We start from the raw sequence: 23,759 nt of genomic DNA on the forward strand, positions 1-23,759 counted from the left end.
TAATTCTTTAAACGAGAGCTGACCTGGAACCTGGGGAGGGGTTACTTATTCATCCCTTCAAATTACCAGAAGCCAAAGTTCAGAGAACAGGCCAGTACAGTGAATGACACCAGAGTTAGTCCAAGAACGTTTCTTTCGTCATAATGTGTTTCATTAAACCAGAAACTGGCTAAGAACTCACCTCTTGAGAATTTTTTCTGCCTGTTGTTCGGATATCTTGACCCCCAGGTCCCGCAGGGACTGCATGATCTCCTGAGAGTCGATTCGCCCTGCAACACAGAGGCTGTGAGCTGGGAGTCAGGCCCATGGGGACCCCAAGATTGGGCCAGCCATTGGCTTCAGAGGCAATGCTCACCATCATTCTTTTTGTCCAAACTCTTGAACACCAGCCTCAGTTTCTTCTCGTGATCTTGGAGATAATGGACAAACTCTTCAAAGTCTAGCTGCCCATCAAGGTCTTTATCACCAGCTTGTACAATTTTCTATGAAACAAAAGTAAGGTTTTGTCCTTTAGTTCATGCACCAGCTTGTCCCTTGTGGTGCACTGTCCCCAGGAAACAATTGCACTAACCCGTGAACAGAGGTGGCCCTAATGGCCCAAGAAGGTTCCCTTGCTCTAGTCCCTAAGCCACCACTTGAATCCCCAAGGGCTGGCCAAAACCCAAGTAAGAGCCCACCAAACAAAGAGAAAAAGGTGTCACTCCCGCACCCCCCCACCACCACCACCCAAAGAGCCCTTTAGGCAGAGGCCAGCAGTGGCAGGCTTGGTGAATTCTCATTCCAAGCTTTAGAGAGCAACTTGTACCACCAGGGTCAGCGACTTGGCTCCCCTGCAGTGCATCACTGGTGTCAGGCCTCAGCCCACAGGTGCTCTGCCCAAATGTATGGATGGCCCTGGAGTTCTAGATCCCACCAGGAGATCTGCAGCTTGCCCTTTTAACCCTACCTGTGGCAGTGGCCCACAACAATTGGAAGGCCAGGGTGAAGGTATGGGGCAGAGCTGGCCCCTGCCAATGCCTGCTTGGCAGAAATACAGCCAAAGAGAACTCTGGAGGTTGGAGAAGCAGAAAGAGCCACAGGGAACTATTTCTGGGCATATGCTTGATCTTAGGGGAGTCTGACGATATAACCAACCTCAGCTCCCTCAACCAGGCACTGAACAGTAGATACCCTGAGGTTCTAAGCCATGGGTCCTGCTAAATACATTACCTCTAGAAACCTGCAGAATCCTCACACACAGCTCTAGGAAGTAGGCACTAACTATCATTTCCCCCATTTTAGAGAGAAAGAAACAGAAGCTCAGAGAGGTTAAGTCATATATCCTAGGTCACACAGCTAGGGAAGTGGTTGGTGGGGAGGATTCAAGCCAGGCTTGCCGGACTCCAAGGCCGCCTCCCTAGAGATCCAGCTGCCACCCTAAAGGTTAATCTAAAGAAGGTGGGGACATACATGAGTCACTCCAATCCAGCAACACCCCAAAACTGGGAACAAAAGTTTCCTAAACAAAATGGTTATAGTCTTTCTGTTTTGACCAATATGGTCACTATCCACAAACCAATATGGGTTTCCAAGCCTTCTGACCAGTGGGTTTGGAAATTGACAGACCACTGGCTAGCTGGTGCTCTCCAACAATTACAATCAGTCACTCTCTGAACCACCTGATAGCTCTTTGTGATTGCTCACCTACCAAGGGTGCCAGGAGGAGGCCTGGGCAGATACCATGCCACCTAACATGATCCCAAGAACGAGCAGTGGGTGTGGCTGGAATGTGAGACCAAATGCTGGTATTTTATCTACTATCTGAAGTCATGTTAACTTCCTGCATACATTTGTGCTCTCAGCCAGGAATTACGTATAGGCCTGTCACTGTAGATCTATGGCAAGGGCAGAACTAGAATCTGCATGCTGTTTAGGGAGGAGGGGAATGGTAGGCACGAAGCTCTCTGGTATCCGGTTGCTCTGCCAACGACACGAACCATGTGCCTTATTGGGGTGGGTGCCCTGTGATACAGACATGCTCAGTATAGCTGATTTCAGAATAATCTCCAAGAATTTACTTCCACCTCAGAACAACTGAACTACTTTCTGTCTCCTTCCCAGGATGTGCAAATCACCTCCCCTGCACACCACCTGACCTCCTCTGCCACCACGAGCACTGGGAGACAGCACAAGATCGGATTACCAGAGGAGTTGGGGTCCCCCTGTAGGAAGCAAGCAATTTCCAGTCTATAGCTGTTTCCCCATCTTTAAATGGTAATAATTTCTGCTGCTTCCCTGCTGCAAAAGGACGTCCGGCATGTTCCTCTCACCTCACACATTGGTTTGCTTCACCCAGGGCACAGCCCTAACAGCTCGAGCCTCTGCAGCTACGTCCCAACTCCTGCGCCTCCGATGAGAAGCCTCTCTGTCTCTGCCTCTCCCCTCCTGTGTCCTTCTGGCCTCTTCCTTCCAGCTCAGAGAACCAGCCCCGCAGCAGCTGCACTGTACCTCCCTTCTCAGGATCCCCCCTTCTGCCGCCAGCAAGCGAATTCCCTTCCACTTCTCCCACAGGTGCCTTCCCTATAATTCAGGCCTTCCTTGGAAGTCACATGAAAGACAGTCATTCCCATGAAGTAGCTCTTTCACTGGCTATCGCCACATGACAACCAGGGAAGAAACTCGCCCATTTCACAGGTATCCCCACTGCCACCACTCATCCATTCACTCAGCCAGCACCGACGAGCCCCCATACACACCTGCTTCCACTGGCGGAAGGTGGAGAACTCCTGGGAAGGGATAAAGACACTGAGTTTGAAGATGGACTTCAGCTCAGACGGAAGCCCCTTGGATTCGAAGTACTGGAATTCAGTCTGGGCCTCCCCGATGAGCGGCACATACAGGCACAGGCAGAGCATGCTGCTGGGGAGAGCCGGTGCTCAGCTGCCACCGCCACCGGAGCAGTTCTGGCCGCGTGGAGAATGGGGAATGCTGTCTGGCCGGCAAACTTGCACAAGATATGTAGGGGTGCAGCTGTCACTGACTGCTCAAGCCCTGCCCTCTTACTTCACTGAATAAAGTCCTCCCACTCTAACTCCTGCCAACAGCCAGTCAGCACAGAGACCTACTGCACAAGAGAAGGTGTCAAGATCAGGATTGACGTCATCCACTCCCCAAGTTAACTCTTCCAAGACAGGCAGAGTCCAAACAAACCTTCACCCTCAGGCTGCCAACCCCTCCAAATGAACAAATGGCCTTCACCCTGTTTTTCAACAAGGTCCCCAAACACGTCACACAATATAATGATTTTTCTTCCCTTAGTCAATCATCCCCAACAGAAAAATAAATGGATGTAAACAATGAATCAATGCTGACAACAACGGGGCCAGTTTAGCTGTGAGGGTATAAGTGGGGGTGGGGTGGTAGAGGGCCAGGTCCCCAGCCATCCTGGAAGTGGCCACACCGTGGGCTCATTCATCCGCAGAGGAGCTGCCCCAGCTGGCTGAGCCCTAGGTTCAGGCTGCCTTGGCTACACAGCAATCTAGGCACAGTTCTGACCAGCTCCAATGACCTTTTCCAGGCCACTCCCACTATGTGACAACCTCAGAACCCACCCATTCCCCTGCAGGCTTCCCCAGGGGATCTCACAGCAATGAGGAGCTGACATGATGGGGACAGGAAGAGGACACTCTAGGCTAAAAGGTCACTGCAGCAATCTGGGGTCAGCCAGGCCTCACTTAAGACCCACAGAGGTAGTCTTCAGACCCTACGTTCACTCAGAACACTTGACAGGTCAGTATTACTGTAGCTTTCCAGCCTAGAACTGTGCTGTGCAACATGGACATTGTTAAACTTTAAATTAATTGACATGAAATGAAAATTCAGTTCCTTGGTGGCACAGCCACAGCACAAGTGCTCTATAGCTGCATGCACTCAACTTAGCATGTCCACCAGCACAGCAAGTTCTACTGGGCAACGTTGCGCTAGAATGTCCCTTTAGGTGAGGATGAGAGAAAATCTCAGGTCCTGGAAAGTCAATATTTGATATTTATTTCAGGGTGATCCTCCCCAGGCCAGTCTGCAATTGCTACCTCATTCCTTACTCAGAGAAAGCGTCAGAGATTGGTGCTTTGGAGGAAGAGAGCCACATCACAAGATGAAAAGAAAGTCAGTCTTGCTTGTTCCTGCTAACAGATTTTATTAACTCATATGACATTCCTGCCTTTCTAAAAGAGACTTGATGGTAAGTCTATATAAACAGGTCTTGCACTCGGCCAGTGTGGCTCAGTGGTTGAGCATGGACCCATGCACCAAGAGGTCGCCAGTTTGATTCCCGGTCAGGGCACATGCCCAGGTTGTGGGCCTGATCCCCAGTGGGGGGCATGCAGGAGGAGGCCAATCAATGTTCTTTCCCATTGATGTTTCTCTCTCTCTTTCCTCTTCCCTTCCTCTCCCTCTAAAATCAATGAAGAGAATATTTTTTTAGTAAAAAAAAAATATATATACAGGTCTTGGGTCTCTCTAGGGTGGATCCAACAAGCTATTCTGAGGCAGCTCAGGACTATAGGGGTAGATTCCCACTTAAATCTCATGACACTCAGCACTCTCTTCAACTATCCAATCCAGAATGTTCTGCTTTAGGGCTATTTTTATCTCTACTGTTGGGCTCCTTGAAGGCAAGAGGCTCTTGTTTCAAACTCTGGTACTTCCTGGTATGGAAGGAGCCCTTGCCTTGATCATGGAAGGTGCTGGATATAAGCAGTTCCTGAATGAATGTATCAGGTCTGGCAGGCCTCTAACCCCAATTTCATCCACCCCAACAAAATAATGTAGTATTATTTTTATTTTAAAGGAGGTTCACATTTAAAAATAAAAGGGCTGCCCTGGCTGGTTTGGCTCAGCGGTTAGAGCGTCGGCCTGCGTTCCAGAGAGACCCGGGTTCGGTTCCTGCTGGGGGCACGTGCCTCGGTTGCAGTTTGTCCCCGGCCCTGGTCGGTCGTGCGGGTGGCAGCCACTCGATGTGTTCCTTTCACGTCGATGTTTCTCTCTCTCTCTCTGTACCTCTCTCTCCCTCCCACTCTACCTGAACAAAAAATGGAAAAATGTCCTCGGGTGAGGATAAAAAAAATAATAAATAAATAAATAAATAAAAGGGCTGAATTTCAAAATGTTGATATTTGTTTGTTAATTTGTTCACATTTGCTTCTGAAACAAAAATAAATTACTCAGATCTGTTGAATTATCTCATTTCAATGATGAATGCAGTTATTCCAAAATGGCAAATATTCTGACTGAATAAATAAGTTGTCAACTGGAGAGGTTCATTTCCTAATAAATTGTATTTTTCTTTTTCTTTTTTTGCATTTATCTTCAGATAGAGAGGGGGGGAGAGAAAGAGAAACATCAATGTGAGAGAGACACATCGACTGGTTGCCACCCACACGACCCCAACCAGGACGGGGACAAACTGCAACCAACGTACGTGCCCTTAGTGGGAACCAAACCCAGGACTCTCTGGTCTGTAGGCTGACGCTCTAACCGCTGAGCCAGACTGACCATGGCTAAACTGTATTTTTCAAATAATTTTGGTAACTGAACTACTGAGTCTTTTCTTTTCTTCTTTTTTTTTTTTTTTTGCATTTATCTTCAGATAGAGTGGGAAGGAGAGAGAGAGGAAGAAAGAGAAACATCAATGCAAGAGAGACACATCGAGTGGCTGTCACCCATACGACCCTAACTGGGGCCGAGGACAAACTGCAACCGAGGTACATGCCCTTAGTGGGAACCGAACCCGGGACTCTCTGGTCAAACTAGCCAGGACATGAGTTTTTTCTTTTTGTACCATTGAGTTTTATGATGTATTTACAAGACAAATCTGAGAACACATTTGAAAACAAAACCAAATAAAAGTGAAAGATATATTCAATATATGAGAAAAAATTATTAAAACAGTCATTAAATAAGAGCAACTATTTTTTAGAAGAAATTGAATGAAATTTCCTTGATTATAACAAAGCTCATTACTTTACAGACCAATGGTATCAGGAAATGTTCTCTGAAAAGTCTGGCATGTGCTTGCCAAGATGTTATTTTACATTATATTAATTCTATTCCCATGTTAATTTTTAAAAGGGATTATAACTTATTTTTATTTTGCAACTGCGATCAGGTCCAGTAGAATATCTTCACTGGACAAACTTAAATTGGCACTTAACTACCCACCCTCCTGAGTTTCATAGGTCATACAGAACTCCATTTTCACACAGAAACAGGGGATCCTTCCCAAGCAAGCCCATCTCCAAGCACCTAGTGTCCAAAGTAAATGCTTTATCCCTGAAATTACAGACAGAGGGCCCAGAGGATCTCTGGAGTCACTCCTTAATCTCTGAGATGAGCAAACAGACCTGGAGAGATTGACCAGGTCCCAGAGCCTGTTGGTGGGGCTGAGCCTCACCAGGGCCTGGGTCTTGTTACAACAGACACTTAAAACAGCACCCAAACCAAGCCCCACACTGCCAAAAGGAGATTTAAAATTAGTTTCCAAAGAACACTTGTCAGGCTGACACTGACAACTACTGTAAGCAGCAGCTCCAACTGGAAGGTGGCAGGTGGGTGGGAAAAACCGTAACTCGAGCAAGTTTAGCTTAGCCTTAGCTAAAAACAACGAAAAAATGTATCTGTGTTACTGCTTCTGAACACATCTAAGAAATACAAATAAGGAAGAAGGCGAAAGCAGGGCTCGTGTTCATTCCGATGTTGCACACCAACTCAGGCTCTTTAAGATTCCATGTATATTAAAAAAAATTTTTTTTTTTGGTACATGCCCCTAGCAGGAACTGATCCCGGGACTCTCTGGTGTGCAGGCCGATGCTCCAACCACTGAGCCAAACCGGCCAGGGCAAAAATTTTTCTTCTTTATTGATTTTAGAGAGAGAGAAAGGGAGAGGGGGAGAGAGGTGGAAACATCAGTGAGAGAGAACACTGACTGGCCGCCTCCTGCATGCCTCCCACTAGGGATCAGGCTCACAACCTGGGCATGTGCCCTAACCGGCAATTGAACCGGCAACCCCTTGGTGCGTGGGTTGACGCTCAACCACTGATACACTGGCCGGGCAAGATCCCATTTATCTTTCTGTCTATCCCCCACCTGACATCTACCATTCTTCTCTGCTCTCGTAGTCTAATTTTGTGACCTAGATCTACTTTTGTTTCTTGTCTGAAACAATTAGCATTCGGGAACAATGACAGCAACTCTGGATCCCTTTGAATTTAGTGGTATCTGATTTCATCAACTCTATAAAGTACAGATCCTCCCAGAGCATCTTCTCACCCTCAAATGGGCCAATGCCACTACAAGCTTTCCTTGTTCTACCACTCTGCTTCATGCCAACAAAATAGGTGCTTCCGGTAAATGCCAAAATACCATGAGTAAGACCAGAGCAGGTAGACTACCTAGGGAGTACAGCATTAGGTCACAAAGTATCCCCTCCTCTGCAATGACTCAGACCGAACCCAAACATTAATATGGGAAGGAGCCTTGCCAGCATCCGGCTGCTCTAGCCCCACCCACCCCTGTGGCTCTTAAACCTCAATTGCCGCTGTGGCCACAGTGTCATTTGACAATCAGGTTGCCATGACAGCCCAGTGTAGCTGAAACCTGCCTACACTTGGCAATCAGACACACAATAAGCAAAATTCTCTGGGCTTCCGAGAAGACAGTCCCTCAGGATCTGAAAGCTTGGATGCCGCTGAGGGCACCTCCCACTCCAGACTAATGGCAGATTAACTGCCAGTTGAAGATAAAGGGGAAACTGGAACAGTTTCTAGAATAAAACCTCACAGGGACCTGACTCACTGGCAGACATATTTAGACAGAGGAAGTAAGGGCCAAACAAAGTCATGCTGCTGGGAAACTGAGAAGCCTGGGAACCAACCTGAACTTCTAAGGGTTCCATAATGTTTGGGGAGCCTCTTCCTGAGAGAAATAGTGAGGCCAAGGCCCCATCGGCCAGTGATCACAAACCGCAAAGCCTACCTTCGAGAGTAGCTGCACAGGGAAAGGACAGGGACTACAGAAACACTCCTACTATTCCAATACCCAGTTTACCTGCTTTAAAAGAGTCCACACAACCCAGATGTGCTTGCTTTCTTGCTTCAAACCAAACCGGCCGGTCCATCTCCCTCTTGGGGCTCCCACCACTCCCCAGCCAGCTGATCCATCTCCCTTCTGAGCCAGTGAAAGGTGTGAGTCTCAGGTTCAGTCCCCCTCAATCCTGATTCTGCAGGCCAGGAACTAAGCTGTCCAGAACAGGAAGTCCTGATACAAGGCCACCCTGGGGGGAGCTGGCAAGAGGTGTCAGTATAAGTCTAGAAAATGGAGCAGTTAAGTATTAAAGTCAAAAGTAGGTGACTTTAAAAGTTCCTCACAAAAGACAGTACCACACCATTTCTGAGCTCATCTAAAACAATCAAAAGGGACATCTCTCGGAGCACACCTCAAGCATAATACAGACTCGGAGATCCCTGCCGAAAAGGATGAGCTCATTACAGTCCAAGGATTCTCCTCAACGCTTAATCTTAAAAGATTGCGAAAGATATCGCATCCAAGGTCTCTCCCACTTAGCAAAGGAAAAATGAACATTTATTATAAGTGTAGCGATTTAATTCAACAAACATTTTTTAGGAATCTACGACATGCCGGACATAGGGCAGAATCTCCTTCTCTAGTTGGTTTTTATTCTGAGATAGGAAAAAAAGATTCAGAATAACCAAAGCTCAGGACGTGAACAAGGTCACTCCTACTGCAGGCAGGAGAAATCTCAGCCAGACAGCGCTTTCCATTCTAATCCTGAGAACTCGATTGGTCCCATTAAAAATTGCTTTCTTAAGGGAAAGTGAGATAATACAGGGCAAAATTCCAGACAGATTAGGGTGAAATCTCACCTCCACCTCTCTTTAATTGTTTAACCCTGGGCAAATTACTTAACCTTTCTGCACCTCAGTTTTCTCATCTATGAAATGGGGGTACCACCACTTACCCTGGCTCTTGTGTGGATCAGATGAGATAACCCACACTCAGGGCACGAGATGGATGGAAAGCCCCGGCACTCAACAGACCCAAAGAACCAAGCGAGGCATGGGCTTCTGCACCTTGAAACTCTAGCCTTTCTCTGACCACTTCCCCCCACCCTCCTCCCAAAGGCCCTCTGCACCAAGGCAAGGGGTCTGACCTTGGGATGCGGGGCAGGCTGACCCTGCCTAGCTCCAGGCTGTTCGTTTCAACTTTGAAGGTCCACTTTGTTGCCAGCTTAGCTCAGTCCTTCCTGAATTGTTCAGATACGCTAAGACATAAGACATACTGTGATCGGTTGTCCTTTACTTTCAAGTGGCTTTCTGGGGCCAAACTGACCAATTTAAGGCAAATCTTCTATGGCATTCAACCTTCTTTCCCCTAATGGCCACACTGAAGTGATCATAATAAGGCAATAATAGGGTTATAAAGCTTTTACAGTAGCCACAGAAAGATTCTGGGCTGAAGATTTGGGTTACTTTATTGTCTAACATTTTTTCCCGGCCCCCAACACCAACTGATTGCTTTATAAGTCCTCTTTCCCTCCCCACACTCCAGTTTTTTTCAGGAAAATGTTCCTAGACCAGTCCCTAAACTAGGAGGTTCTCTTGAGGTTGCCATTACCTTAGGAAACTGCTCTGCAGGTCCGACCACCAGCAAAATGGTGGGTCTCTTTTCCGTGGCCTCAGCCCTGCCGTCGTGTTTCCCCAAAAAGCTTGACATCTGGTCTCCCCGAGCAGGAGCTGGGGTGCCTCTGACTTCGTTATCATTCCCCTCTCTGGAGCCTTGGCACCCAGCCCTAGGGAAAAAACTAGACAGAAAATGCCACAGCATCTGCAACATCACGGCTTTCTCCCAACGTCGCTGACGGTGACTGGTCACTTTTGAGGAGGAATGTGATCACAATACCAAGGGTCGATGGCTACACAGCTGCTGGGAAGACTAGCCTGGGGAGCTGTAAGTCTGGAAGCTCTGCATGCAGTGGCTGTTTCCTGCTCTTTCAAATCTGCTAGCACTGCTGTCGTGCCTGGCCTGAGAAATAGCTCACTCTCAGAGAGCCCCGCCGGGTTGCTGGCAACGAGCAGAGAGCAGCTGGAGCTTCTTCAATAAAAACTCACTTCTGCAGGTGGATGGTTATCTAATGTTTGGCTTTTTTAAAAAAAGGAAAAAGCAATAGCCCAACAGACCTCTCCTGGAGGAAGAAGCAACTTCCAGCTCCCAATTATTCAACTGTCCTTGCTCAACTAATGATCATCACACAAGCAGGACCTGAGATCCAGTCTGCATTCTCACTGCAGCAGGGCGCGGCCAATCACCTCTGCCGACACTACCAAGTTCATTATCCCAACCAGCAACATCCCTCCAATCACAGGCAGCCGATTCCCTGCCCGCAGCCCAGCACTTTTGCAGGGAGGTGCCGATGGCAACCTCCAGATGAGCTTCCAGGCTCACTGAATGCACCCTCCTCTCCACCTGGGTTGCTTCTGGGATGACATTCACCATCAAGTTTTACATGATCAAGGGTCCCTGGCACCTAGCAACACTTTTCCTTGTTCCCTGATTCCATTCTCTCTGTGTATAACACAACACACACCATATCATAGCTACTCCTCCCATATCTCCCTGTACATGGTGAGCTGCTTGGGGACAGGAACCAAGTGACAGATCTTTCTACCCCTGTACATCCCGAACCAGGCACAGTTTAAGTCTTCAGACTGAACTGAGTAAATTATTATGAATACAAGGGAATTAATCTTTGCTCATTTGTTTCTTAATTTACTAGCAGACAAATGCAGGGACGCTCAATTCATGCAATCTCTCACAAAGGTGACCCTTTGATACAGTATTCATAACTATCATTTAAAAAATATAAACATGAAAAAGTTTAATAAACTGCTGGGAAGAGTACGAGGATATGCTGCTATGAGCGTGTACATCATCAGTACAACCTCTCTGAAGAGCAATTTAGTCACAGAGACCAACATTTCAAAAGCACAAACCCTCTGACATAGCAATTCCACTTTAAGCAATTTATCCTGTAGATATATATGCATATGTGAGAAGTTACATATATATGTATATAATATTGTGATACACGTATGTGATCACAAATAAGGATTTTTCTGGAGCCTTGTTTATAATAGCACAAGTTTGGAAACAACTTAAAGTCCTCTAAAAGGGAGTGGGTACATAAATTATGGCACATCCATACAATGGAACCCTATGCAGCTGTTCAAAAGAATAACGCAGCTCTATACCTACTTTGCACAAAATAATGTAAATGGAGCCACTACAAAATGGAGGCAGAGCTGCCACCCTGAGGAAATGCCTTGGAGGTCTTACTCCTCAAACCTTTGGAATGTTAAGATTGGGCAAATTAACCTTTGGATTGGGCCTAAAGCAACACTGTATTCCAAACAACCGCTTGTCATGACTACCAGATTGAAAATTAAAAACATCTTTAGAATTAGCATGTAAGCTTATCTGCAGGTATAGAATTCTGTTCCTTCCTTGGCTTATTAAAACCCATAGAAATTCCTTCCTTCTATTCATATAATTGTACTCCTTCCCTTTTTCATAAATACCCTTTGCTTTTACCTCCTAATCCGATCACTATTTGGGTTTCTGCCTGAATTAATGCTTCCTAAAGAGCTGTTCTTTTGAATCTCAAATAAACACGTTGACTCTCACTTTGGCCTTTTATTTTTATTTATTTTTAAAATATATTTTTATTGACTTTTTAGAGAGAGGAAGAGAGAGAGAGATAGAAACATAGATGTGAGAGAAACATGGATGGGCTGCCTTCTGCACGCCCCCTACTGGGGATGGAGCCCACAACCCCAGCATGTGCTCTGCTGGGAATTGAACTGGGACCTCTCAGTCCATGGGATAAAGCTCAATTCACTGAGCCACACTGGCCGGGCTTGCCTTTTATTTTTAAGTTGAACACTCTTATAGAATGATTTGAAAACATCAAGAGCATGTATGACCAGGCATGCATGCATGCATGCATACATACATACAACAATTATTTAAAGAGAAAACACAAGAAGAGACAGCAAGTCCTGGCCGGTTTGGCTCAGCGGTTAGAGCATCGGCCTGCGGTCCAGAGAGACCCGGATTCGGTTCCCGTTAAGGGCACATACCTCGGTTGCAGTTTGTCCCCAGCTCTGGTTGGGTTGTGCGGGTGGCAGCCACTCGATGTGTCCCTTTCACATCGATGTTTCTCTCTCTCTCTCTCTCCCTCCCACTCTATCTGAACAAAAAATGGAAAAAAAATGTCGTGTGAGGATTAAAAAAAAAAAAAAAAGAAGAGACAGCAAGATGGCCTGCTAGGAATGACCTTATCTAGAAGTAGTTTCATATGTCGATTAAATGTATAGTCTTTGGAGCCAGACCCCAGGCTGAAGTCCTGGCCATGACTTACTAGCTGTATGACCTTGGTCAAGTTACTTTTACCTCTCTGTGCTTCAATATCCTTATATGCAAAATGGGAATAGTAACAGAACCATATTGTTAACTTCACACAGTTGTTTAGAGACTAAAGTAGATAACATGTAAAGGTCTCAGAACAGTATGTAGAGCAGTCAATAACTGAACAAACATGGGGCTATGTAATAAACCTGACAATATCAGTGACCAAAAGTAACCACACCAATGGTCTGAATATGAAAATTCCTAACTGGGCATGCCATAGCAGGCATATCCCAGGATTTAGCAAAGATCAATCTTGAGCTTAAGTGAGCTCTGTCCATTGTTCTTATGCATCTAGGACAACATACCTTTGAAAGAGTAATTTTCTTTTCCAGACCTTTGGAGGCACAATGTCGGCACTAGAGCACAAAACCACAGAACCCCTCATTGTTATCTTGTTACCTGCATACCATCTCTATGTGCTGTAAACGTTAATTATTAACTATCCTGAATCCGCCAATGTAAAAGAAGTGTTTCTCCATTTTGCTTTTTATCCAGTCCTAGAGATTTCCCTGCTTTGTCTTCCCCTGCCTCCTTACTCTATTCCTAATGTTTTCATGTCACCCTCTTTAGGTTTTCACCTTTGAGTCTAGCGTATAAAATAAGCTGCAAAACTGCAATGCTCCGGAGCATTTTGTCAATCCGTTGAGATCTTGCTTCCAGGCATGTCCTCAAAAATTTGGCTCAAATAGTCCTGGCTGGTTTGTCTCAGCGGTTATAGAGAGTCTTTCTGAGGTCCAAAGAGTCTCAGGTTCAATTCCTGATCAAGAGCACATACCTCTGTTGTGGGTTAATTCCCTAGTGGGGCCATACTGGAGACAAAATTGGTGTGTCTCTCTCACATCAATGTTTCTTTGTCTCTCTCTCTCTCCCTCCCTCCCTTCCACTCTCTCTTAAAAAAAAAAAAAAAAATTTTTTTCCCCTCAAACTCATAAAACTTTTCTACAGGTCTGGATGTTCTTTCATAACTATTAGCTATTTTATTATCATTATTTAGAAAATGATTTTGAGTTCATACAACTAATTAGTTTTTTTTTTTGTTTCCTTTGTTTTTATTTAAAAAAATTTTTTTCTGTCTTTTTAATCCTCACCCGAGGATATTTTTCCTTTAAGATTTAAATGTTTTTGTTGATTTTTAAGATAGAGAGGAAGGGAGAGAGAGCGACAGAAACATCAATGTGAGAGAGAAACATCCTGCACACACCCCACTGTGGATCAAACCCACAACCCGGGCAAGTGCCTGGGCCCTCTCGGACCATGGGCGATGCTCAATCCACTGAGCCACAGGTTGTTTCCTTTGTTTTAAAATTGGGCACTGTCCCAATTATCCTTTATTTGTAGCCTGCCCTTAATCTGGTAATCTTCTCAGTTTTTTCCCCTTCAATTTATAAGTGTCTCAGTGTACCTAGGTCACTGGCTCCTTTAACAAAAGAAACCCAGAGGGATCAGAAAGCACAGTCAGCAAGAGGGGGCTGCTTCACAAATAAGTAGTTTGATGCTGTTAAAGAGAAAAAAAACCACAGATCCAAAATGGTGTGCTAAATGATACCAAACCTAGATTTAATACCTGATGTAATTGCAGTTTAAACCTCTCCCACAAACATAATCTTAGTCAACCAGTCTGGAATTTTCTGGTCAAGCGCTATAGTACAGTATTCTGTCCTGTGGGTCCTCTCCATAGAAAGAAGAGGCAAGAGACAATCTCCATGATAAAACCCTTGCCCCCGCCTCCCCCACCAAAGATGTCCTGGTCTAAAAATAACCCTTTTTTTTTTGTTAATAGCTCCCTTGCCTCACCCTTCTTCCTATAAAAACCTTCCATTTTGTACAACCCCCTGGAGTGTCCTTGTAGTTGTTAGACTGGACGCTGCTCAGTTCATGAATCGCTTAAAAAAGCCAATTAGATCTCCAAATTTACTTGGTTGAATTTTGCTTTTTAAAAGTACTAAGAAGTGCCCTGGCCGGTTTGGCTCAGCGGTTAGAGCGTCCGCCTGCGGTCCTGAGAGACCCGGGTTCGGTTCCCGCTAAGGGCGCGTACCTCGGTTGCAGTTTGTCCCCGGCCCTGGTCGGTTGTGCGGGTGGCAGCCACTCGATGTGTTCCTTTCACATCGATGTTTCTCTCTCTCTCTGTTCCTCTCTCTCCCTCCCACTCTACCTGAACAAAAAATGGAAAAATGTCCTCGAGTGAGGATAAAAAAAAAAAAAAGTACTAAGAAGAGCCTGTTCAGAGCCAAAACCCCTAACTAAACAAGTAATCCTTTCATGAAAATGAATCTTGGGCCCCTATCTACAAACATAAGAGATATCCAGTATTTAGTTGGTTACTGGCTTTTAATTTAATGGACTCCTACATACCACAGAACTGAGTTATGAATTCAAGATGGAGTTACAGGGTCTAATTCACCTACTAATAACAATTAAATGTCCAGACAAAATGTATAAAGCAGTGGTTTTTCAAAACACTGGACTTCAGCTGACGAAGGACAGTGGCTCCTAGGAGATCTGTACAAATGAGTTGAGCCCACGATTGCCCCAGCTTCTTGTCTGGGGTTTCCAGGCTGCAGTGTAGAGGTTGGGTACTTGGGCAGAGCCCAGCAGTCTCCCCATGTTGAAGAGTGGGTAGGGAGAGAGGAGGGCCAGGGCAGCTAGAATTTGCAGGACCCAGTACTGAATAGGAGGGAGCAGCACAGAGAGCAAGTCCTGGAGATCTGTTCAGGGTTCCGTAGAGCCAGAGCACATGCATGTGAGGAAACTGTCTGAGGGTGGGAAAGAACCATTCAAAGGCATCACTGCACAAAGAACAGTTCCTGTTCCCACCAGCAACAGTGAGACAAAATTAGCCCTACAATAAATGCTGTTCTTACCCAACTAACAAAGCTTTAAAAAAAAAAAAAGCCCTAAAGGCTCAAATTGTTTCCAAAGAATTTAACTGCACCCCAGAATAAAGCTCAAGAACATTTATAGAAATACAAAAAACATCCAGTAACCAAAAAGATAATATACAATAAAAAATTAACGGGAATGCAAAGAAGCAGAAAAAGATGACCATAATGAGGACAGAAATCAGTCCATTGAAACTGATGTAGAAATGACATAAGAATAGAATTAGTACACAAGGATATTAAAAGTCATAGTTGTATTCCAAATACTCAAGAAGCTAATGCTTAGGCCGGTTTTGCTCAGTGGTTAGAGTGTTGGCCCGTGGACCAATGAGTCACAGGTTCGATCCCAGCCAAGGGCACTTACCTCAGTTGCAGTTCATCCCTGCCTCTGGTCGGGGTCCTGTGGGAGGCAACCAGTTGATGTGTTCCTCGCATGTTGATGTTTCTCTCTCCCTCCCTCCCTCCCACTCTATCTAAAGATAAATAGAAAAATATCCTCCAGTGAAGATTAAAAAAAAATTTTTTTAAAGAGAAGCTAATGGAAAAATCAAGCAGGTTAAATAGAGACACTAAAGATACTCTAGATGAAAGCTACAATGTTTGAAATGAAAAATACAATGTCTTAACAGATTAAACACCGCAGAAGAAAAGACTGATGAACTTGAAGACATAGCAATAGAAATTTTTCAAAATAAAACACACAGAGAAAAAACAAAACAAAAGAATGATCAGAGCATTAGTGAGCTATGGGACAACTGCTAACAGGTCAATATATATATAACTGGAGTCCAAAAGGTGAGGACAGAAAAAAAAAATTTAAAGAAATAAAGGCCTGATTTCCCTCCATTTGTTATTGAGAACTACAAATCCACAGATCCAAGAAACTCAACAAACACCAAGCATAAGAAACAACCAAAAAAACGCCCTACAAACAGACATAAAACTACTCAGGCACACCACAATTAAACTTCTGAAAACCAGTAATAAAGAGAAGTATCTTAAAAGCAGCTAGAGAAAAAACATACTCATACATATAGAGAAGCAAAAATAAGAATGACAGGGGAGTTCCCATGAGATACTATTAACCTAGAATTCTATACCCAGAAAAGTACCTTCCAAAAGGATGGCAAAATAAAGAATTTTCAGACAAATAAAACAATGTATTGTGGGTTTATAACATATGTAGAAGTAAAAAATGTAGCACAGAGAACCATAGCACAGAGAAGTAAAAAATGTAGCACAGAGAACCATAGCACAGAGTCTTGGAGGAGAGAATTGAAACTATACTGTTTAAGATTCTTTTTTATTTTTGGTTAATCCTCACCTGAGGATATTTTTCCATTTATCCTCAGATAGAGTGGGAGGGAGGGAGAGAAACAGAGAGAGAGAGAGAGAGAGAGAGAAGCATCAATGTAAGAGAGACACATCGACTGGTTGCCTCCTGCACAACCCCCACCAGGGCCGGGGACGAACCGCAACCAAGGTACTTGCCCTTGACTGGAATCGAACCCGAGACTCTCTGGACCGCGGACGGATGCTCTAACCACTGAACCAAACTGGCCAAGGTTTTTCTTGCCTTTTTAGAGAGAGTGGAAGAAAAGGGGGAGGAGGGAAGGAGAAAGAGAGAGAGAGATGTGAGAGACACATGAATCAGCTGCCTCCTGCATGACCTCGACTAGAGCCGGGTATCGAACCCACAACCCAGGTATGCACCCCCAACCCGAACTGAACCCTTGACCCTTCAGTCTTTGGGCCAACACTCTAACCACTGAGCGAAACCGGCCGGGGCTATTTAAGATTCTTAAACATGTGTGAAGTAGTATAATATCAGTTGAGATAGGCTGTGATAAATTAAAGATGTATACTGTAATTCCTAAATAAAGAGAGATAGCAAGAAAGCCAACAAAAGAAATAAAATAGAATCATAAATAATACTCAATTGATCAACAAAAGGAAGAGACAGTCTGCAACCACAGTGGAATTAGATTAGAAATCAATGACAGAAAATATCTGGAAACTATTTAACACAATTCTAAACAACCCATGTGGCAAAATAGAAACCAAAAGAGAAATTTGAAAGTATTATGAATGGTGTTAAAGCACAACATATCTAAATTTATGGGATGCAGTCAAAGCAGTACTCAGAAGAAAATATATTAGGGAAAAAAAGGTCTCAAATCAATGGCCTTCTGATTCTGATGTTAAGAAAACAGAAAAGAACAAATCAAGTCCATAATAAGCTCTAGAAATAAAATAATAAACTAGACAAAGAAGAGATGTCTTATTTATCCTAAAATCTCCCTTGCTCACCATTAAAGCCAGAGACCAAATGTGTACAATTGCATACTTTGTCAATATTTTTATTGTTAAGCCTCTTTTTTTTACATCTTTCCATGGATCAATACAGTATATATTTCTTTCCTTACACCGCAGCAGTATCTGGCAGACCGTTAGTTTCTTTTGGATGACACACAATTACCATAAGACAACCCTACCAGGCTTAGCTTTCTTGGGTTTGAGGGACCACCCGTGTCCAACGACAGGGTGGGCAAGAATAACCCTCCTGTGAGTTAGTTTATAAACACCAACAGAAACTGGTTAGTATGAGGTGAGTCACTTGCCGAAGTAACTCACTCTTCTAAGAATCTAGAACATAAGAGACTTGCTGAATAAAAGTGAGTCACAGGATCCCCCATACTTTTCAGAGAAAACAATAGGTTCTAATGGAATGGAGCCCAGAGGGAACCCATTCCAAATTGCCCTGATAAACTGCCCAGGGAATAAGTGCCCCTAGAGCAGCGGCTCTCAACCTGGGGGGTCGAATGACCCTTTCTCACAGGGGTCACCTAAGACATAACAGTAGCAAAATTAGTTATGAAGTAGCAATGAAAATAATTTTATGGTTGGGGGTCACCACAACATGAGAAACTGTTTTAAAGGGCTGTGGCATTAGGAAGGTTGAGAACCACTGCCCTAGAGCATCACATAGAATGTTACAAAACAGGGCAGAAAGCTCTCCAACATACTCCAGGGCAACACTCCACATCTCATGTCTACCTGTTTAACTACTTACTACCTATTTATCTTAGAAGACCTGTTGTCAAAGGGATGGCTATTATCACTTTTGGGCCAATTAGGTTATGTGGAGGTTACTTTCCATAAAGTGAATAAGTCAAATCTACAAAATTAAGGTTTTGAGCAAAACCAAAACTAGAACCAGAACCAAAAACTGACCATATAAAACATTTAAAGCAGACATATACTATGTCAGTAATTATATCTCTGCAGCTATTAAACTTATAACAAAAATTTTTGCATGTCAAATTGAATATGTTCAAGGGGGTACCTGCTTTCTAAATTCTTTTAGGATAGTATAGGAGCAAGAGTTTGAAGGATCTGTTTTATACATTGACATATGGCAGCGATTTATTATTTCAGAGGTACAACTGCAGCTAGTAACTATCCCTCTCCTCTGACATGAATCAACATGAGAATTTAAATGCTTAGATGCCTGGTGCAGTCCTGCACAGCCCTATAGTAGCTGGGTTTCTGGATGTTAAGGGAGGACTATTGAACACCCTTCTCCCCTAGACTCAGCCCACAATTAGACAATGAAGAGGAACCAGGCACTTGCCTACTTTGGCACAAACGAAACCAAAGCATTGAAGATGACAACTGCAGTGATAAAAAAGGTGAAATCCTCTTACCGTATTTCCGTTTTAGGAAATAAAACCAGAAATTCTAGCTTAAGCAAAAACTCCCTGAAGAAAACTCCTGTAGCCCTGGCCGGTTTGGCTCAGCGGTTGGAGCGTCAATCTGCAGTCCAGAGAGACCAGATTTGGTTCCCGCTAAGGGCATGTACCTTGGTTGCAGTCTGTCTTTGGCCCTGGTTGGTTGTGCGGGTGGCAGCTACTCGATGTGTCCCTTTCACGTCGATGTTTCTCTCTTTCTTCCTCTCTCTCCCTTCCACTCTACCTGAAGAAAAAAATGGAAAAATGTGCTCGGGTGAGGATTACAAAAAAAAGAACTCCCGTGAATGTGGAAGAGAAAGAGAAGTATATTACAGAAAAAACAGTCTCTAGGATGACTTCTATTTACTCCTGGTGAAAAGTCAGTCACCATTGAGATCCCAAGTTCAAAGCCAGTGCCTCCTAACAAAGATCTCTTTTTTCTCTGATCTAAAGGAAAGAAGTGTACAAAATTAACCTAATTTTAGTTGGGTTAAGTGTAAGATTCTGAGATGTAACATGTAAATTAAAGTTATGCAGAAGGAAGAAGAGACCATGTAGAAACACAGCATAATTTCTTTTTTTTTTCTGTTCTTATAAGAGCATGATTCTCCTTCAAATAAACATGTGCCAAGTATAAGGGGCAGGGAAAGAATATGGTGTCAAGGCTGGCATGTAAAAACCCAATCACCTCGCCCTGGCCGGTTTGGCTCAGCGGTTAGAGCGTCGGCCTGCAGTCCAGAGACCCGGGTTCAGTTCCCGCTAAGGGTGCGTACCTCGGTTGCAGTTTGTCCCCGGCCCTGGTTGGTCGTGTGGGTGGCAGCCACTCAATGTCCCTTTCACGTCCATGTTTCTCTCTCTCTCTTTCTTCTTCTCTCTCCCTCCCACTCTACCTGAACAAAAAATGGAAAAGTGTCCTCGGGTGAGCATTGAGCATAAAAAAACCCAAAAAAAACAAAAACCCAATCACCTCAAATAATCAGAAAATTTTCAACCCATCCAAAATTGATCAGTGGGAGCCAAACCATTGGTCCATGTTCAGTTTGCTTGCTGCAGTCACTTTATCCTTATTCATTCCTTCCCTTTTTCCATGGGAAAAGGCTAACCAGCAGACTCATTATTAAAAGCAACACTAAATGTTTTCAGTTACTTAAAACTGAAATCATTTGAGTACAAACATAGCTCTCAGCAGCTGCTAGCTCTGTACTCAGGGAGGACAGTAGAGAGAAGGGTGGGAACAGGAGTGTAAAATCCACTCAAAAGCTGCCTTCATGGTGAGAACTCTGCACAATGGTGTAGCTCAGTGGTTGAGCGTCGACCCATGCACCAAAAGATTACTGGTTTGATTTCCGGTCAGGGCATATGCCTGGGTTGTGGGCCTGATTTCCAGTGGGGTCATTTGGGAGGCAGCCAATCGATGTTTCTCTCTCTTCTTCTCTCTCTCTAAAAACTCAATAAAAACATATTTTTTAAAAATAAAATAAAAAATAACTGGTTTGCCCTGGCCGATTTGGCTTAGCGGTTAGTGTCGGCTGGTGGACCCTGAACTAGTCATTTAACCTCTCTGGTTGCAATACATGAGGACTAAAACCTTTCCAGTTCTAATATCCTATGGATTCAAACTCAATCTAAAGGCATTAACCAAAGGTGATACTGTTTTACATGTGAGATGGGGAAAAGGCCAACAGGTCAATGAAGGTGGGCACTATACCTGGCTGGTTTTAACCAATAGAACTATTCAATTGTGTCAGATCTACCAACAAGGAGCTAACAGTTTGTGCTTATTTATTCTTGGTCATCTTAACTCCCTTCTCTCTGTACACTCCCCACCCCCACCCCGTGGCATTTCTGTGGTTTTTGAGAGCTTTCTCACACATTGTAAGCGGTTGGTTTTCTTTGTGTTTTAGAGTCACACATCAGACTGCAGTTGAGGGGAGGGTGGACTGGGGGAAAGAAACATGAGGCCAGGGGTTGATGGAATGTGGAAAACTTCACAAAGCAACGGCAGGAACAGGAATAGCTACCATCTCCAGTTTCCCCTTTGACCTTGGGAAATTCAAGCTTTCAGGAAAGCAAGGCCAAGAGTTGAAAGCAGATAAGATGCTCTTTATGTTCTACTTTTGTAATTCACTTATTTACTTCAGAGGAAGGTGCATCTTTAAGACAACAAAGCCTTTCTTTTAGGTATTATGTTGAGCCTTTTATATCCCATACTTAGGAAGACTGTACCTATCATTTCAGTGGCTGCTTCCTGAGCATCATCAGTGGTCTTAAAATACTGAGCGGATATTATACACAGATATGGCAATGTCATAAACTGTGAATATCAACATTGCCAAGTTTTAGGGGTTAATGAAGTATGTACAGCCAGTAGGAAGCAGTGCATGTTGAGTTAAACTGGAGAGTCAAAATCCTGAGTTCTGCTACCGGCTTTGCCTTCAACCAACTGGGCCTCTAAGCTTCAGCCCACTTCTGCAAAATAATGCAGTCAGTGAGATAATCTCCAAGGGTTTTAACTAAGCTCTACCTGAAGCTTCTATTTTCACAACATCAAAGTGAACGGGTATTTGAGAAAAAAACATCCATGGCCCATTTCCATTCAGGGAAACATTTGGGTCAAAGACATTGTTATATGTAGAGTGACTTTACCATTTCAATAACTTTTAAGAAAACTCCTACCATCAGGGTTTCCTTCTTTCTTTCTTTTTGATAGATTCTGACTCAGGTTTATTTGTATAAACAGCACAGGAAGACACCAGCCCCATGCAGACAGTGGCCTGGGGTCACACCAGGCCTTCCATCCTCACATCAGCAGGTAAAGGCCTGTACTGTAGAACCTTCACGGGGACTTGGGCCCTTTGGGAGCTGGAGCCAGAGCTGCAGCTGTAGCCTGGGGCTCGGCCTTGGCCTTTGATCTGCAGAGCCTGAGACCCTTGGCTATATTTCCCAAGCTTGGGGTGAGCAATGCAGGCAAGTCAATTTAGCTTGCGGCTGCTGCCTTTCAGGATGTTGAGCTTAACCTCCTTGGACTTCATGACGGCCTTAACAGCCTGGGCTGTGGCATTGTTGGCCTGCATCTCCCTTGGGCCCTTCTTGTTGGGCCTCCTGGCAAAGTGCACATTCCTCGGGAACTTAAGAAATTTGTATCTTTGTGATCGGGGATTCTTGATGCCATTTCTGTACCATTTTCAGTGTGTGGTGATGTTCTGGGACTTGGCCATAATCTGCACTGAAGCCTGTGGTTCCCAAAGCCTCTATTTTTGTTTGTTTTAATTTTTCTAATTTCTATAGGACCCAGGCTCTGTGCAACCTACCTTCTTCTTCCTCAAACTGCTTAAGGCCTTCTCAGCTGACAGGAGACTGTGCTCTGTCTGGGTGCTACACACCCTTTACCTGACACCCCCAGACTTTTTACTTCTTTTCCACTGAGCAATTTCAGGAAAAATGTAGATGATTATGACCAATACTAGGCATCTTATTTTCAAAGACTCAATGAAGGAAAAAGTCACTTTGTGTTAAACACCTAAGTGTCAGACACTGTACTAGGCTCTTAATACTTCATCGAATTTAATCCCTACCACAACGTGATGAAATAGGTATTTATATTATGTTTCTGATAAGGAAACAGACTTGGAGAGGTTGAGTAACTTGCTCAAGGTCACATGGCTAGCAAACAGCAGAAACAATATTTGCACCCAGGTTAAGGCCACAAAGCCCATATTGTTCTGTTTTTTAAAAAACAGTTTTAGGGGTGATGTCAGCATCGTGGTGGAGAAGACTTCATCATTTCTCCCCTTAAATTTACAAATCAGGCAACTAGAACTCAGCAAGGATCCCCCTGTTCAACAGAGAAACATGCCAGAAAGATCCACACATTGGGATATCTGAATGTGGGGGTACTGGAATGAGTAGGAGAGGCAGGATGGAGGGAAGGACAAGGACCATGGCTACAGACACAGTTTGGTGCCCACTGATCCTCCAGCCAGCACAGTAGTTGGGGAGAAGTCAGGTTGCAGCCCTCACAATATGGCCTGAAACATAAGAGGGGCAGAAGCAGTTTGTCTCCTGGGATATGTGCAACTAACACCAAAGTCGATTTAATTAATTAATTAATTAATTACTTTTGTTAATCCTTACCTGAAGACATTTTTTCCATTGATTTTTTTGAGAGAGTGGAAAGAAAGGGGGAGGAGGAGAAAGAGAGAGGAAATATAAAGAAACATCGATCAATTTGTTGCTTCCTGCATATGCCCCCACCCTGACTAAGGCCGGGGAACAGACCTGCAACACAGGTATGTGCCCTTGATCAGGAATCAAACCCGTGACCCTCCAGTGCATCTGCTGACACTCTAACCACTGAGACACACCGGCCAGGATGCCACAATTTTAGAACATTTTCATCACCTCAAAAAAACCCCCAAACCCTCACATTTTTTTAAATATATATTTTTATTGATTTTTAGAGAGAGGGAGAGGGAGAGAGAGAGAGAAATATCAATGAGAAACATAGATGTGCTGCTTCCTGCATGTTCCCCCACTGGGGATTGAGCCCCAAAATGAGCATGTACCCTGACCGGGAATCAAACTGGTGACCTCTTGGTCTGTGGGTCCAATGCTCACCTTATCTCT

At 44.2% G+C, this 23,759-nt stretch overlaps 1 protein-coding gene across 6 annotated transcripts in view; it reads right to left on the reverse strand.

The window, feature by feature from the left end:
* Positions 1 to 23,759, reverse strand: part of SLC25A25 (solute carrier family 25 member 25) — a 36,435-nt gene that overhangs the window by 7,399 nt on the left and 5,277 nt on the right. For 2 of the 6 annotated variants that reach the window (XM_036260861.1, XM_036260858.1), the window contains exons 1-3: positions 9,671 to 10,786; positions 356 to 482; positions 182 to 269 (exon numbers count right to left, since the gene is read on the reverse strand). In XM_036260861.1, coding sequence (XP_036116754.1) covers positions 182 to 269; positions 356 to 482; positions 9,671 to 9,889 — 434 coding nt within the window. In that variant the 5' untranslated portion in view covers positions 9,890 to 10,786. Of the gene's footprint in view, positions 1 to 181; positions 270 to 355; positions 483 to 2,735; positions 3,249 to 9,670; positions 10,787 to 23,759 lie in introns of those variants that run through there. The other 4 variants (XM_036260859.1, XM_036260857.1, XM_036260862.1 and 1 more) reach the window with 3 other exon arrangements.

The sequence above is a fragment of the Molossus molossus genome, unplaced genomic scaffold (genome assembly GCF_014108415.1).
Source record: "Molossus molossus isolate mMolMol1 unplaced genomic scaffold, mMolMol1.p scaffold_m16_p_14, whole genome shotgun sequence".
In the NCBI taxonomy this organism is placed as follows: domain Eukaryota; kingdom Metazoa; phylum Chordata; class Mammalia; order Chiroptera; family Molossidae; genus Molossus; species Molossus molossus.